This window comes from Rhinolophus sinicus, linkage group LG06 (assembly GCF_036562045.2).
Source record: "Rhinolophus sinicus isolate RSC01 linkage group LG06, ASM3656204v1, whole genome shotgun sequence".
NCBI classification, from domain to species: Eukaryota; Metazoa; Chordata; class Mammalia; order Chiroptera; family Rhinolophidae; genus Rhinolophus; species Rhinolophus sinicus.
The window spans coordinates 158,869,614-158,883,841 of record NC_133756.1 but is presented as its reverse complement, the minus strand read 5'-3'; the positions used below and the strand labels follow the sequence as shown (position 1 = coordinate 158,883,841).

The 14,228-nt window shown below is 42.4% G+C and overlaps 1 protein-coding gene across 6 annotated transcripts in view; it reads right to left on the bottom strand.

Annotated features, from left to right (window-relative positions):
• Positions 1-10,269: 10,269 nt before the first annotated feature.
• LOC109435828 (organic anion transporter 7) overlaps positions 10,270-14,228 on the bottom strand; it is a 51,082-nt gene continuing 47,123 nt past the window's right edge. For 4 of the 6 annotated variants that reach the window (XM_074336516.1, XM_074336514.1, XM_019713944.2 and 1 more), the window contains 4 exons: positions 13,527-13,741; positions 11,974-12,082; positions 11,323-11,526; positions 10,270-10,474 (listed from right to left, as the gene is read on the bottom strand). In XM_074336516.1, the coding sequence (XP_074192617.1) occupies positions 10,414-10,474; positions 11,323-11,526; positions 11,974-12,082; positions 13,527-13,741 (589 nt within the window). In that variant the 3' untranslated portion in view covers positions 10,270-10,413. Of the gene's footprint in view, positions 10,475-10,764; positions 10,941-11,321; positions 11,527-11,973; positions 12,083-13,526; positions 13,742-14,228 lie in introns of those variants that run through there. The other 2 variants (XM_074336513.1, XM_074336515.1) reach the window with 2 other exon arrangements.

Here is a 14,228-nt window from a genome sequence, read left to right as displayed (position 1 = left end):
GTGTCTGCCAAGCGCCATGCCCTGGCTACCCACCCCCTTTGCCTGAACCCATGAGCAGTGGTCAGGAAGGGTGGTGAGAAGTTCCGAGTCAATCGGGAGGACACAAGTCACCATGGCGCATGGGGCAGAGACCAGCTGCTGGCCAGCGATCTCCTGCTGCTTCCAAGCTGTCCATAAGGCCACGAGCACTGGAATGCATACCCCACGCTTTGCAGATGAGGAGCAGAGGGTTTCTTAAAGTGTCACTAAAAACCTGGAGCAGTTTCTGCACTCTTCGGTAAAAACTGAAACCTTTGCTTTGGCGGGACCACTTGGGTGAGCCTTTTTAGTCATATGGATATAAGGCACAGACCCAGTGCAGGGGGGCAGAATCCCGAAGGGAAAGTAATCTGAACACAAATGTTTCCAAGATGTCAAATACCAGTCTCTTGTTTGTGTGCTTTTTTTTACGTGTTTATTCCTTTTTACTTTGGGGGAATGGGTGAGAGAGTGTAGTAGTGGTATCTGTTCACTTGGCACGTCACAAGCAAAGACAGGGAACTTGAATGTGCTGTGTCCCTTAGCAGTAGGAAGGCCCAGGACTGGTGACACATGAGCCCGCAGTGCTGCACACAATCCAGATGTTTTGCTGAATGATCGCAAGGCTGGCTCTTGGCAGCACTGCATAGTCTCTGCAGAGATTGCTATGACGATGACGGTACCTGGGTGTGCTGGCTAACAAACCAGCACTTGGGAGTGGAATACATGTCCATCAGGGACCCCAACTGAATAAAGGCGAATGAACCCCACCACTGGGGCAGCAGATCAGAGGCTGAAGAGAAGAATAGACAGAGGGGAGCCCCTTGTGAAACCAGGAGTAAATAAGCTGCTCCCCAGCCCCTTGTTTCAAGTTTCGGTGTTATGCTTATATTAATCTTTTGTTATTCTCAAGCCTTGTATGGAGAAGGAGGGGTCAAGGAAGGAGTCAATGTGCATGGTTTACAGCACCCAAGAGGGAAGAGGCTCAGGGGCCATGAAGGAGAGGCCGTAGGAGGCAAGCAGACCAGAAAAGCGTTCATGTCGGTGTCCTCTGGAACACTTTGGGAGGGAACTGGACTTCCTGCAGCCGTGCAGGAAAGGAGCTTGGTCCAAAAGTAGGATTTTAGAGAGAGGATGACTCCTGAATCTGTAGGGACACATCGTCAAGTGCAACGTAAGGGCAGAGGGCGCTGGACACACTGCGTTCTGACGATCTTAGACTATGTGGAACCCCACACTGTTCCTACTGAGACTTCTTTCATTTCTTCAGCAGAATAATAAATGTTTATACAAACTCTTAATAAGGTTCTTTGAGCCACTTAAAGTTCTGTTCTTCCAAAGTTTCTATTCCCAGTGCTTTCAAAACCAACCATTCAGCTAGGCAGACTCTAACGTGCTACTTCATGGTCCAGAAGAAGTGGTTTGTTCTTTTGCTTGATTATGGTGGGTATTTTTAAAAAAATTTTATTGGGGAATATTGGGAACAGTGTGTTTCTCCAGGACCCATCAGCTCCAAGTCGTTGTCCTTCAATCTAGTTGTAGAGGGTGCAGCTCAGCTCCAAGTCCAGTTGCTGTTTTCAATCTTTAGTTGCAGGGGGCACAGCCCACCATCCCATGCGGGAATGGAACCTGCAACCTTGTCGTTCAGAGCTTGCGCTCTAACTAACAGAGCCATCCGGCCGCCCCTCTGGAAGCTCAGCAGCAGCTCGTTGTCTTCAACCTAATTGTGGAGGGTGCAGCTCACTGGCCCATGTGGGAATCGAACCAGCAACCCTGTTGTTCATAACTTTTGCTCTAACCAACTGAGCCATCTGGCCACCCGGGTATTTTTAAAATATATATTTTTGGTAACTCAGATTCAGTTTGCTAGGTTAAATATAAAAAGATTAATTTCTATGTTTGTTTTAAAAAAGATTGCCAAAAGTTCATGTCATGCAGGGTGTCATGCAGGGTCGCTGGTCCCACTCCCCACATAAGAACGCAGGACATGGTGAGGCCAAAAAGGAACACCCATGGAGACATAGGTAGGGGAGTCATACCCTATAGTCTCACTGGAGGCTGGGTTGGAGACACAGGAAACAGGAGCCACATGATCTGCAATCTGCCGTCCACTTCTCTGCCAACCGACCCCACTTGCCAACAGCAACCCACCGTGCTAGCTCAGCCACGGCAGTTATATCAGTGGCTAATGGCTAACTGTTTACAGCTGACGGCCAACTAGTCACAGCTGATGGCCATCTACTACCCGAGCCAGCACCTTTCCACATGAGGCTGAGAGCCTGAAAACTGCTCTCTGGGACTCAGTTCAACTTCAAAGTTAAAGCATATCTGAGTGTGGGGACAGAGCCAGGAGTGCAGTTTCCAGGCTCTCGGCCTCACATAGAAAGGTGCTGGCTCAGGTAGTAAATGGCCATCAACAGTGATTGGATGGCCATCAGCTGTGGCTAGTTGGCCGTCAGCTGTAACCAGTGAGCCATTGGCCACTAATATAACTGCTGTGGCTACGCTAGCAGCAAATGGGGGCTAGCAAGAAGATGGTGGCTGAGCTAGCAAGAGTGGATTGCAGTTAGCACGGCGGGTTGCGGACAGTGTGGCTCCTGCTTCCTGTGTCTCCAACCCCGCTGCCAGCAAGACGGTAGTGGTATGACTCCCCTATCTATAGCTCCGTGGGTGTTCCTTTTTGGCCTCACCATGTCCTGTGTTCTTATGTTGGGAGCGGGAGCTGAGACCCCGCCTGCCACCCTGCATGACACTGAGTTTATAGCAATGTGGAGGGTGCTTTGTAAATGAGTAATTTTGGGTACTTCTAGCTCCACTTTCAAAGAAAGGCTTTTTGAAGAAACCGTTTGAGACCACAGCTCCCTTGTCTTTTCATCTTGATGAAAGATGGCTGCCCCAGCCTTTGCCTGAACCCACGAGCAGTGATCAGGTGGCAGCCGGAAGTTCTGAGTCAGGAAAGACAGGGAACATGTGGCTTCAACTGATTGTCCAGAGCAGTGGCTTCTATGCTTTACATCAGCAGCAGAACCCTTCTTCAGCCATAATGTCATCCAGATGCCCAATGTATAAAGGGAATAAAAATGGAGCAGCTCTGCGTGAAGCCAAGCCCAGAACTTCATGCCAGCATCTGAGGGGCATCTGCTAGACTGGCAGCCCTCATGGATATGCTCTGCCAACAGTTGATGGGAATAAAATAACAGGTTTCATGCGTTCATCTCCATTACAGACTCTGCAGCCCCTTAAACAGCTGCCCCACTCAACCAGCTTTATCTAGTGCTGTTAGTGGGCAAATGTGTATAGCAGTGAAGTCTCCACTTGGCGAAATAAGGAAATTGAGGTCGAGCTGCTTTATAATGAATAGACTCAGAGATAAATAGGGGAAGAGGGTACTTAAGGCACGGAGAGGTATAACGTAAGGAAAATTTGGGCGGGGCAATCGGAAAACAGTGCTCTAATCACTGCTTATAGGCCATCAATGAAGCTGCCTGTTGGGGGCTCACACTCAGACTACAACCATGTTAGGCTGGGCTCAGGAAGGGTGGGGTGGGGTGGGGAGGCTCACCGAGCCTTGTCCATCAGGAACCCAGACTCTAAACACAAGGACCCTCGCAGGTGGATGGTCCTAACTGTGGAGAGAAGCATGTATGACATGATTAATCTTCCTTCTCCAAATATGGGGCAATGACCTGTTAGAGACTTCTTAAATCCTCATCTCTCTACAAAGTCCCAGAACCACAAGGAGATCTTTGTTAGGACTCTCTTAGTTGCCAAGGCTGGAAAACTCAACAAAATAGTTTAAGCAAAGTGAGAAATGTACTGGTTTAAGTGACTGTCAAATCCTGAAGTAGAAAACAGTATAGCTGAATTTAGGGGTTCATGACATCAACCTGACATAAGGTGATGCGTCTGTTCCCCAGAACCGTGTGGTTACTGTGGAGAAGGAAGTGAAGGAGTCAGGTGGACAGAAACAGCCACAGACCACCATACACATTACGATCTTAGGTCCTTGCTCTTTGTCTTCCAACACGACCCAGAACACACTCCAATGCACAAAAGCTGATCTGTCCAGACTCATGGCTGGGATTCCTTAGGGAGGCTTTCTCTGTAGGGAGACTCATGGGAAGCACTTGTTAGCAGATTTTCCCCCCTTAGGTTATTCCACAGAAAATGTGTTTTGGGGTTCACAGTTTTTGTGGTTTCAGTTCAATTCAGCATTGTAGAGCATGTCCTGTTTCAGAACAGGCTCCCTGGAAAACAAACCCTGAGAGGGAGGTTTGTGGGCAGCAAGGTTTCTGGGGGGTGGGGGGTGGCAATGGAGGAAGCAGGAGTGGGCAGTGGGAGAAGCTGAAGTGTGATACAGTCACAGCAGAGGCCAGAGCCAGCCTGCAGAGCTGCAATGGCCCTGCAGACTTGTCCTGTATCCAGGCAAGAGGGCTGGTCCTTTATACCTCTCCGTTCATAGTCTGTGGCTGCAGGCTGCCAAGGACAAGGGGGTGGCCCTCCCAGAGAGGGACTCAGTTGGGAGCTGTCAGCTGCCAACACTCCTCCTACCGTGTTTCCCCAAAAATAAGACCTACCCCGAAAATCAGCCCCAGTTAAGATCGTCAGCCAGATGACACATTTAGTACGTTATGATGATGTTCCAGAAGAAGATGACATGACTGCATTTGAATAAATGTAGATTGTTGTACATGAAAAAATAAGACATCCCCTGAAAATACATCTTAATGTGTCTTTTGGAGCAAAAATTAATATAATTTTTTTATTATGTTAATTTAAGAACTGGTCTTATTTTCAGGGAAATACGGTATAAGACCCGGTCCTATTCTCGGAGAAACACAGTAGCAGTTGGGGAAATTTGCCACTCAGTACTGACTGTTAGTGGGGGGCAGGCAGCACACCACACATGTGGACAGCACTTAACCGTTTCCACCACACCTACCATTTTCCGGGCACTTGTTAGTGTCTGTGGATTCAGCGATGAATGAAAGACTCCTTAAGAAATTTAACCTCTGGAGGACACACCCCGAGGGGAGAAGCCACAGTATTGCCCGTCCTCCATCTGTGCTATCAATGCGATCCTGTCAGCAAATATGAAGCGGTTTGCATTTTAGGGGTGTTTGGGTTTTACTCACCAACGTTAAAGTTGCATTGGGATTTTCTTTAAAGCCAAGTAGTTACTGTGCAAAAATGTAACTTAGAAAAGAAATAGAACTCCACCTCTATTTAGAATCCCAATTCTGCCTGATGGAAGAGAGCATTGATAAACTCAGTCACTTCAGGTGTAAATTGAGCCATATCAGAGTATTTTCTTCTCTTTCTTTTGCCCAACAATGGAACCTAAATGACACGGGTGGAGGGTGAAGTCTGGTCTACCACCCCCCTCTGTCCCGTGCTTGCATCTGCCCCAGCTGAACTTATCCTGTGTGGTCTGTGACTGTCCGTGGTATCTTTCTGGCACGTTGCTGAGAAGACTGTTGATCTGCTCATTTCCCAAAGGTGTAGTTCCTACCACTTTCCACTAGGGCGCACCCTCCTAAGACTCTGAAACTCCTTCAAGACATCAGGTCTCCCCTTTGGCTGTTCCCTTGGCCTGTATGCGGCCTTGGGAGGCTGGGCTTTGGCATCATGCCCTTCCAGGCGGTTGGCCACCTCGGCCCTGCTGGTTCCTTACCTTTGTGTCCAGGGAGCATCTAGAGTAGATGCTGTCAACTGACAAAAGTTTCTGTTGGGAGTGGGTCACAGGTTCCTCCTACTCTCAGGTCCCCAATTTCAGGGGACAGAACCTCGCATATTTGTCACCCAGAATGGGTCATATTTTAAGCCCTTCAGACACTATATGTCAAAATTATTTTCAGTAATAATCATGAAATGCCACAAATAATAATAGCCAGAATACATAGTCAAAAATTTTTAATTAAACTTCATCCTCAAGGTCTGACAAGTTCACAAACTTGTTGCAACGATGTTGCTAACCTTTGTTGCTATCAGAGGGATTATTCATTAGGAATTTGTACCAACTGGACAAACAGTTATCCAAGTTTACTCTTTGGAAGTGTTGAAAAGGCTGTGAAAAAGTTAGATGAAAATGACCTGAACTTTTCACCAACAACTCATGGCTCTTGCATCACAACAATGCACCAGCTCACACGGCACTGTCTGTGAGGGAGTTTTTAGCCAGTAAACAAATACCTGTATTGGAACACCCTCCCTACTCACCTGATCTGGCCCCCAGTGACTTCTTTCTTTACCCAAAGATAAAGGAAATATTGAAAGGAAGACACTTTGATGACATTCAGGACATCAAGGGTAATAGGACGACAGCTCTGATGGCCATTCCAGAAAAAGAGTTCCCAAATTGCTTTGAAGGGTGGACTAGGCGCTGGCGTCAGTGCATAGCTTCCCAAGGGGAGTGCTTCGAAGGTGACCATAGTGATATTCAGCAATGAGGTATGTAGCACTTTTTCTGGGACGAGTTTGTGAACTTAATTGTCAGACCTTGTATAATGAAATGTTCATTTGCTCAACAAAAACTTACGTCTCATAGTTTTGCATTCTGTTTTACTCTTTTAAATTTGAAACCCAGATAAAACTTCAAGTGGCCATATTAAAGGACATAATTGAGGTAACTCAAGTTCAGGTTCTTGATCTTTCTAATCACTATGCTTTCATTGTTTATTTCGAGTCCACTATTTAAGGGAAGGAATATGTTGTACCACAGGGAATGGAGATATGATACCATGTTTCCCCGAAAATAAGACCTAGCCGGACCATCAGCTCTAATGAGTCTTTTGGAGCAAAAATTAATATAAGACCCAGTGTTATTTTAATATAATATAAAACCCAGTCATATAATATAATGTAATATAATATAATACCAGGTCTTATATTAATTTTTGCTCCAAAAGACGCATTAGAGCTCATGGTCCAGCTAGGTCTTATTTTGGGGAAACACGGTAGTATCTGAAGTGAGCTGCTGTGATTTTGAATCCTTACGAACTTATTCTTGAAACAAATGTGCATAGCTGGGTGCACAGGTGCCTGGGACCCACTGTATACCTGGGAGTTCTCCAATCCAACGTCCATGTAGAACACAATATTTATTAAGTGATAAATAACCAAAATGTGCTAATTTAAAGCCTACAGATATGATATTAAGCCTTACCAATAGTCACATCAATTGTTTAGAACATAGCCCATCAAAGTATTTTTAGGGGTGGGTAGAAGGATTTTATCACTTATTTAAAATTGCTGCTGAGTGGGGATAACATAACAGAGACTGACTCTGAATAGTTTTTTTTTTTAATTTATTGGGGTGACCATGGTTAATAAAATTACATAGGTATCAAATGTACGTTTCTATACTATATCATCTATATATCACATTGTGTGCTCACCACCCAGAGCTGAGTAAGTTTTATTATTGTCTTCAAGTTCTCGACATAAATGCACCTCTTTATACTTTTGGCTTCCTACCGAGTGGGAGAGCACAGTCTCTCCATTCTGGATGATGGGCATACACCCTGACCAAGTTCTTTATCAAGTCCTATGTTCTTGTTTCAGATACTCAGTCCCCAGCTCAGAAGATCTTTAGCTAGTCTTGGGGTTGAAGGGGTGGCATGGAGGACAGAGCTAACTAACTATGATGTCTTCCCAAATCTGTCTAACCCTCAAAGATTTTTGAACCCAAAGTAAAAAATTTACTTGCTCAACTTGACCATTTCCCGCCTGTGACATGATGACTCATGTGTAGGTTTATAATTCATTTTTAGCTTCTTGACCTGACGAGAAAGCCCTAAGGTAGGCTGATCATAAAAACAAGACTGAGGCACTTTGGATAGTGAGAGGGGACACTGAATAATAATGCCAAGAGAACAGGTATAACCTGGATGCATCCTGGGCAAATCAATGAAGAAATTAAATGTAGAGAAGTGTGTGTGTGTGTGTGCGTGTGTGTGTGTGTGTTTGGGGCTGAAGAAAACATAAAATATATCAGTTTATTACTTAGAAATACCGTGTTTCCCCAAAAACAAGACCTAGATGGACCATTCGCTCTAATGCATCTTTCGGAGCAAAAATTAATATAAGACCCAGTCTTATTTTACTATAAGACTTGGTCTATAATATAATATGATATGGTATGATATGATATTAATAAATATAATATACCAGGTCTCATATTAATTTTTGTTCCAAAAGATGCATTAGAGCTGATGGTCCAGCTAGGTCTTATTTTTGGGGAAACAGGTTATTATGTGTGATAAAAATATAACATATAACACTGTTAAATGCCCCAGGCCTTTTAGATATATTTTTGATGATGTCGTTCTAACATTCCATATATTATTTAAAATTATGTCCTTTCTCTTTGCATTAAGTCTTAAGGCTTAAGCCAAAGGATCACTTAATGGAAGCAAAAAAGATTTCTGGTTTTCAGGAATGCCTAATGATTTTCTTCTTTTCATCAGTAATAATTTTCTGAGACCTTATATTTTTTGCCAAATACTGGTGGTTTCATTTTTACATTTTCCACTTACTTGTATAAAATTATTTGCTGGCTTTCCCAGCATTGCTCGGAAAAGTCATTAACTGTCTTTTAATATATCAGTACCTGATATTACTTCACCGAGAGCTTGTCACCAGGCTTTGCTCCTGTGAAAAGCAGCTGGATTTCCAACTCCAACACTTGTCATTCAGAGCCTTTGTTTTTGTGCCTTTCAACTTGAGATTATGCTTTTAAGTTATACTTGAAATCACATTGTTTTCTTTGTCTTTGGCTTTTTTTTTTTTTTTTTTTTTTTGAGCTTCAGATCCTGCTGCTCTAGAAAATGGTCTACCAAAGAAACTTTTTTCTAGCAAAGATACCATCTATGGTGGTAAGAAGCTCTAACTGGATGTAATGTCTGGTTCTATTTGTGGTACTCCCCTGTTCTCCTCCAAGATCACTCAGTTGTTCGCAGGGACAGACTTGAATGGAATCAAGTTTGGCCCTGCAAATGACTAAATGGAGACATGTTGGAAACTACTACCCCTGCGTGCCTCAGGCCCCGAAGGGTGAAATAACTTCTGCTATTCTCCGGAGCACACAATCATTTCTGATTTACTATCTTGGGAGGGAACTCGACAGTAGTTTTCAAGTTTCCACTTGTCCTTTCCACTGTGATAGCTCTAACCCCACAGGCCAAGGAAGAAATGTTGGGGTTCTGCAAACTTCTAATTATACATGAGGGAGTGAGCAAATAACCATTTTGTGGGTGTGGATACCATGGATGTACTGTGAGTAGGCTTTAGTCAGTTACACCAAAATAGGTGTCAAAACACGTGGATATTTATGAGAATTCTACATATTAGAAGTACATTTTGAAAATTATTTATTTTGTCATTTGCTGTTTAATTTTTGACATCTTACAATATTTTGAAATTTTACACATTCCTTCTTCAAACTTTTGAGTACAGAAACTTGCAAAGAAGGAAATAACAATCACTTAAAAGTCCACCACTGAAAGTTAACTGCTTTTATCATTTCAGTGAATATTTTTTTCTAGTTTTCTCCAATACATTGTTAAGGTTTTGCCCAACAGAGGCTTTAAGTGAGTATTATTCAAATCTCCCCTTCTCTAAACATCTGCCATTTGCTTTACTATTTAGAACTTCTTTTATCCAAGATTTTGCAGCCAAGTTTTCTATTGAGATTTATCATTTATTTTTCCCACTTAACTTCTTATTAAAGTAGAATACTTTTTGGCTTAAGGTATAAAGTCACATTATGAGTTATTTATTTTTCAGTAGTTAATTATGCTATGTGTTGCATAATCCTTTATTTTTCCCAGTGATTTATCATACCAAAATTACATAGTAAGTGTCATATCCACACTGGTCTGTTTCTGGACTTCTGTGATATGTAAATGCATCTGTTATTACTGTTTTGACTATTGCAGCTATAATAAATTCTAGCATATGCTACCCCATATTAGCCAGCCCCCTTCACTCCATGATCCTCCCTTTTCAAATCACTTTATTTATTATTAATTTCTAGATACATTTGTAACTCTTTACCAAATTCCTCCAAAAGTATGTGGTTTTTTAACTATAGTTACTACATCAGTTATTCTACAAATTGATTGGGGGAAGAGTTGTTGTTTTTAATACTATTCAACCTTCCTATCCAGAAACATCCTATGTATCTACAATTATACAAATATGCTAAGTCCTTTTAAAATATTTTGGTTTTCTTTTTGACATTTCTTACTATATTTTATATTTAGTAATTTAGTACCACAGTTGTAAAAAGGATCCATTTTCTCCATTATAAATGTTCTTTATTTATCTTACAAGATAATCCAGGAATTATCTTGGGATTTTTCTTTTACTTTGCTCTTGAATCAAGCAGATTCCTTAAAACTGTGTCACTTTCATGGTAATATCTTCCTGCTTTGCTTCTCTTGAGCCTTTTTTCCTGGTAAAAATACAATGAAACCAACCAACAAACATGAAAATGGAGACATCAAATAAGTATACATATCCTGCATTCTTTAGAGCAAGCTTATCTTTTGCCAACCAGCTTTAATATAAACCATGACCACTGCCCTGAGGGTTTCAGTAAATCTTCAGGCTCCCAGGGCAAGACCAGGGAAGGCAACTCAGACAGTTAGTTTCAGGCCAAAGGAATTTGGAAAAGTCAAGGAAAATATACAAAAGTTAAAAAATCCTCTCCAATTCTTGATCATTTAAAATAACAATATTTACCACTCCTTTTCCTCTTTTCTCAACAATTCCATTCCCAGTGAAAACCAGATGGTCTGAATCTCAAAGGCAGCACAACAGGACTCCTTCCCTTGAGACACGTTGTCATTGATGAGAGGGGCTCTTGTCCTCTCCCTGATCTCCCTCAGATTCTTCAGTGACCAGGACAGTCCACAGACCTACAGGAACCAGTAGTCCAGAGACCTTACTGCATTTACTGAGCTGAGGGCTGAGCATCTGGTGTTTGGATATGTGCATGTTTGTAAAATACCTTCAGAGGTGCATATGTCATACCAGGGCATCACGTTTGGGCCTCTTCACCACGAAACCTACTAGTGCCCGCTGGGCAGAGCTGGTCTGTGTGACCTAAGAGCCTTGGATGAGTCTGAGGTCACTGTGGTGAGGAATGAGGCTGTAACTAAACCAAATGCACTGACCACATGGAAATTGTCTAGGTCTAAACCTGCCTAGGGAGCCGCAGTCTCACTCAGGTTTTGAACTTCCTTGTCACAGATCTGTAGCACATAGGTCCCCTAAGGGACAGCCAGGGGCATTACTCACTCCTTTTCCACATCCTGGATGGAGTCAGGCAGAGGCTGATTCCTGGTTTCAGGAAGGAAGAAGACGAGCAGGCAAGCGAGGATGGAGAAGACGGCGTAGGTGATCCAGGGCAGGTGTGGGGAATACACCGTTAGGATCATCAAGAGGGGAGCCAGGGCTGCCCCAATATTACCAGCAATTGTAATGATTCCTGTAGCTGTTGCCCTTGAAGTGCAAAAAATACAAAGAGAATCTGGTAAAAATCCGCCCGTGTCGTCTGTGACTGATTATTTTGCTTTGATCATGAGAGACACCACAACAGTGTTTAGACATGTGAAGACTGACTCCTACTTTTCACATGTTCTCTTATTTGCTTGCAATTTTTTTTCCAGTACACAAGTGCCTTAAGACATATTTTCATTATTTAAAAAAATACTCTTACGCACAGCATCTATCTTTAGTGGTTCAGTAGAATATGTGAGCTGATACATTAAAGGACTTAACCCAGTACCTGGCAAAAGTCAGCTTTAAATAAACTTTTCCTACAAATCATTGTTATATAATTGATAGCTTTTGATAACTAATCAGTCTTAGTTTTCTTCCCACTTTAAGTGTTAATTAACTGAGAAATGTCTGTATTGACCCTGATAGAGCTTCCATGAGATTGTGTACCTGATTACAGTGGGGATTAGTTCATTTCCATGGGTACAAGAACACATGACAGACGCAGAAGAAAATCCTACTCCCAAAGTTGACAAAGCCACACGCAGGGTCTGCATTTCTGGAGAGGAAGACCAGTGAGACTCAGGAAATCTGAGTTGATGAAATCAATCACCATCCCCAAATTATTAGTATAAAAGACACTATTAAAGATGTTTGCATGTGTTAAATACATTGTAGAGAAAGTGCACAGAGACAGAGAACGTGCAGTGACTAATAGCTGAGAAATGTGACTTATCTATATATAAGAGCATAACTAGAGAAATAAAAAACCTGAGTTATTGCATCAACTCTCCCTACATATCAGAAATTTGCCAAAGATGGAGAGGGGAACGTGAGTCCAGCAAGAGTTTGCTTTCATTTATTCTGTCCGGTGTCTCCTCTGCCTTTCATGAATAACGTAGGACTGTCATGAGGCCTGAGGGGTGTTAAGACTCAGAGATGTGAAGAGCTTAAAACCTGGGTGCATATAGAGTATTGACATGGGGCTAGGACTGCAGTCGAGAGTAATAAAAGAATGGGACTCATGTTGATGGATAAGCTGGAGAGCAGGTTTATCTAGAATAACATTTGAAGATTCAAGAATCAGGACCAAAAAAAAGAATAAGGACCTGTATTGGGGAAGAGAAATAGTTAGACTTTGGATACCTGTGAAAGGAAGCTTGAGAGAGTCAGTTTCCTACCCAATTAAAAACAACAACAACAAAAAAAACAAAACAAAAAACAAACCTCATGAAAATGTTACAACATTGGAATGGGCTCTGTTATAAGGCAGCAAAGTTTGATCATTGCTGACACTGAAAATGAGGAGAGAAGCCCACCAATCTGGGATCCTGTCAAATCCATCACTGCACTGGGAGTTAGGTGAACATGGTGACCACCTGTGTTCCCCTAGTCATTACATCTGACCACTGAGTATTATAAAATTCATTCTAAGAGAGGCTGTAACTGCTTACTGCGAAATTCCTGTTGTCTACTTCCCTGCTTGGAACAAGAGATTTTTCTTTCCTTGGAGTCAAAAAGACTTCCCCAAACTAAGATTGCAGTTATGGTGACCTAACCCAAGGAGTAAATCAGAATCAGGGAGTAAATTGAAATTGAAGCTGTAGTAATAAGAAAGACAAAAGAAGTGACAGGATTGCATCCTCACATGAGATACAATTATATATAATGGACATGATACTGTCATTTATCATTACAAGTGTGATCAGCCAAAGGGCAAGTGATCATTTGTTCTCTTCGAGAAATGGTCAGGAATAAATGACACCAATTACCAGGTATTTCTCAGGTATGATAAAGACAATCATATGTCTGAATCAGCTTTTACTGACCTTTGACTCTTCTCAGCCTCTTCATGGCAGAATCTTTCCTAAATCCTCAGATTGGTTTTGGGGTATCATTAGAACCACATTATCCCTTTCCTTTTGACCTCAGTAGGGGTGAGTACATTCCCTGAGAAATAGGGGGAAGACAGCTCCTTTCTTCAATCTGTGCTCTTTTCTCACCTGGAGGCACCGAGGTGATGGCCAGAATGAAGATTCCCAGCAGGAACATGAAAAGCATCTGGGTTACTCGACGGCCCAGGTGATTCAGCGCCAAAAGTGCAACATAATTGGATGGCAGGGTGACGATGCCAAAGAGAGCCTGGAACAGGAAAATATTGCTCCCCAAGTACTGGAGGTGGAGAATCAGGCCGTAAAAGGGCACTAAGATTGCAAATCTGTGGTGAACAAAAGAAAAAAGGTAGACGTCAGAAGGTTTAAAGCCGAGGTCATACAAATGAGGATAATATTGTCAGCCAGGCCACCAGTGGTTGGTGTTAAAGTACAAAGGCACTGTCAGTTTTGTAGAATATATCTTTACATGTAATGATTTGAAAACTGTCATAAAATGTTATATGATGACAGAGGTCATAACTGGTATTAAGTTTTTTGGGGGTGGGGAGTGTTGTCCGTGAGGATACATAATGGGGCCCTTCTAGGGTTTTAGATATGTTTATTTCTATATCCTGATCTGGGTGATGTTTGCATATTTACATGTGTAAATATGTATAAAGTTGTATGTGTTCGTGTACCTTACTGTTTGTAATTTTACCTCAATTAAAATGGAAACAGAAATGCAAATCAAAACCACAATGAGATAGCCCCTTACACCTGTCAGAATGCCATCATCAATAAATCAACAAACAACAAGTGTTACCAAGGATG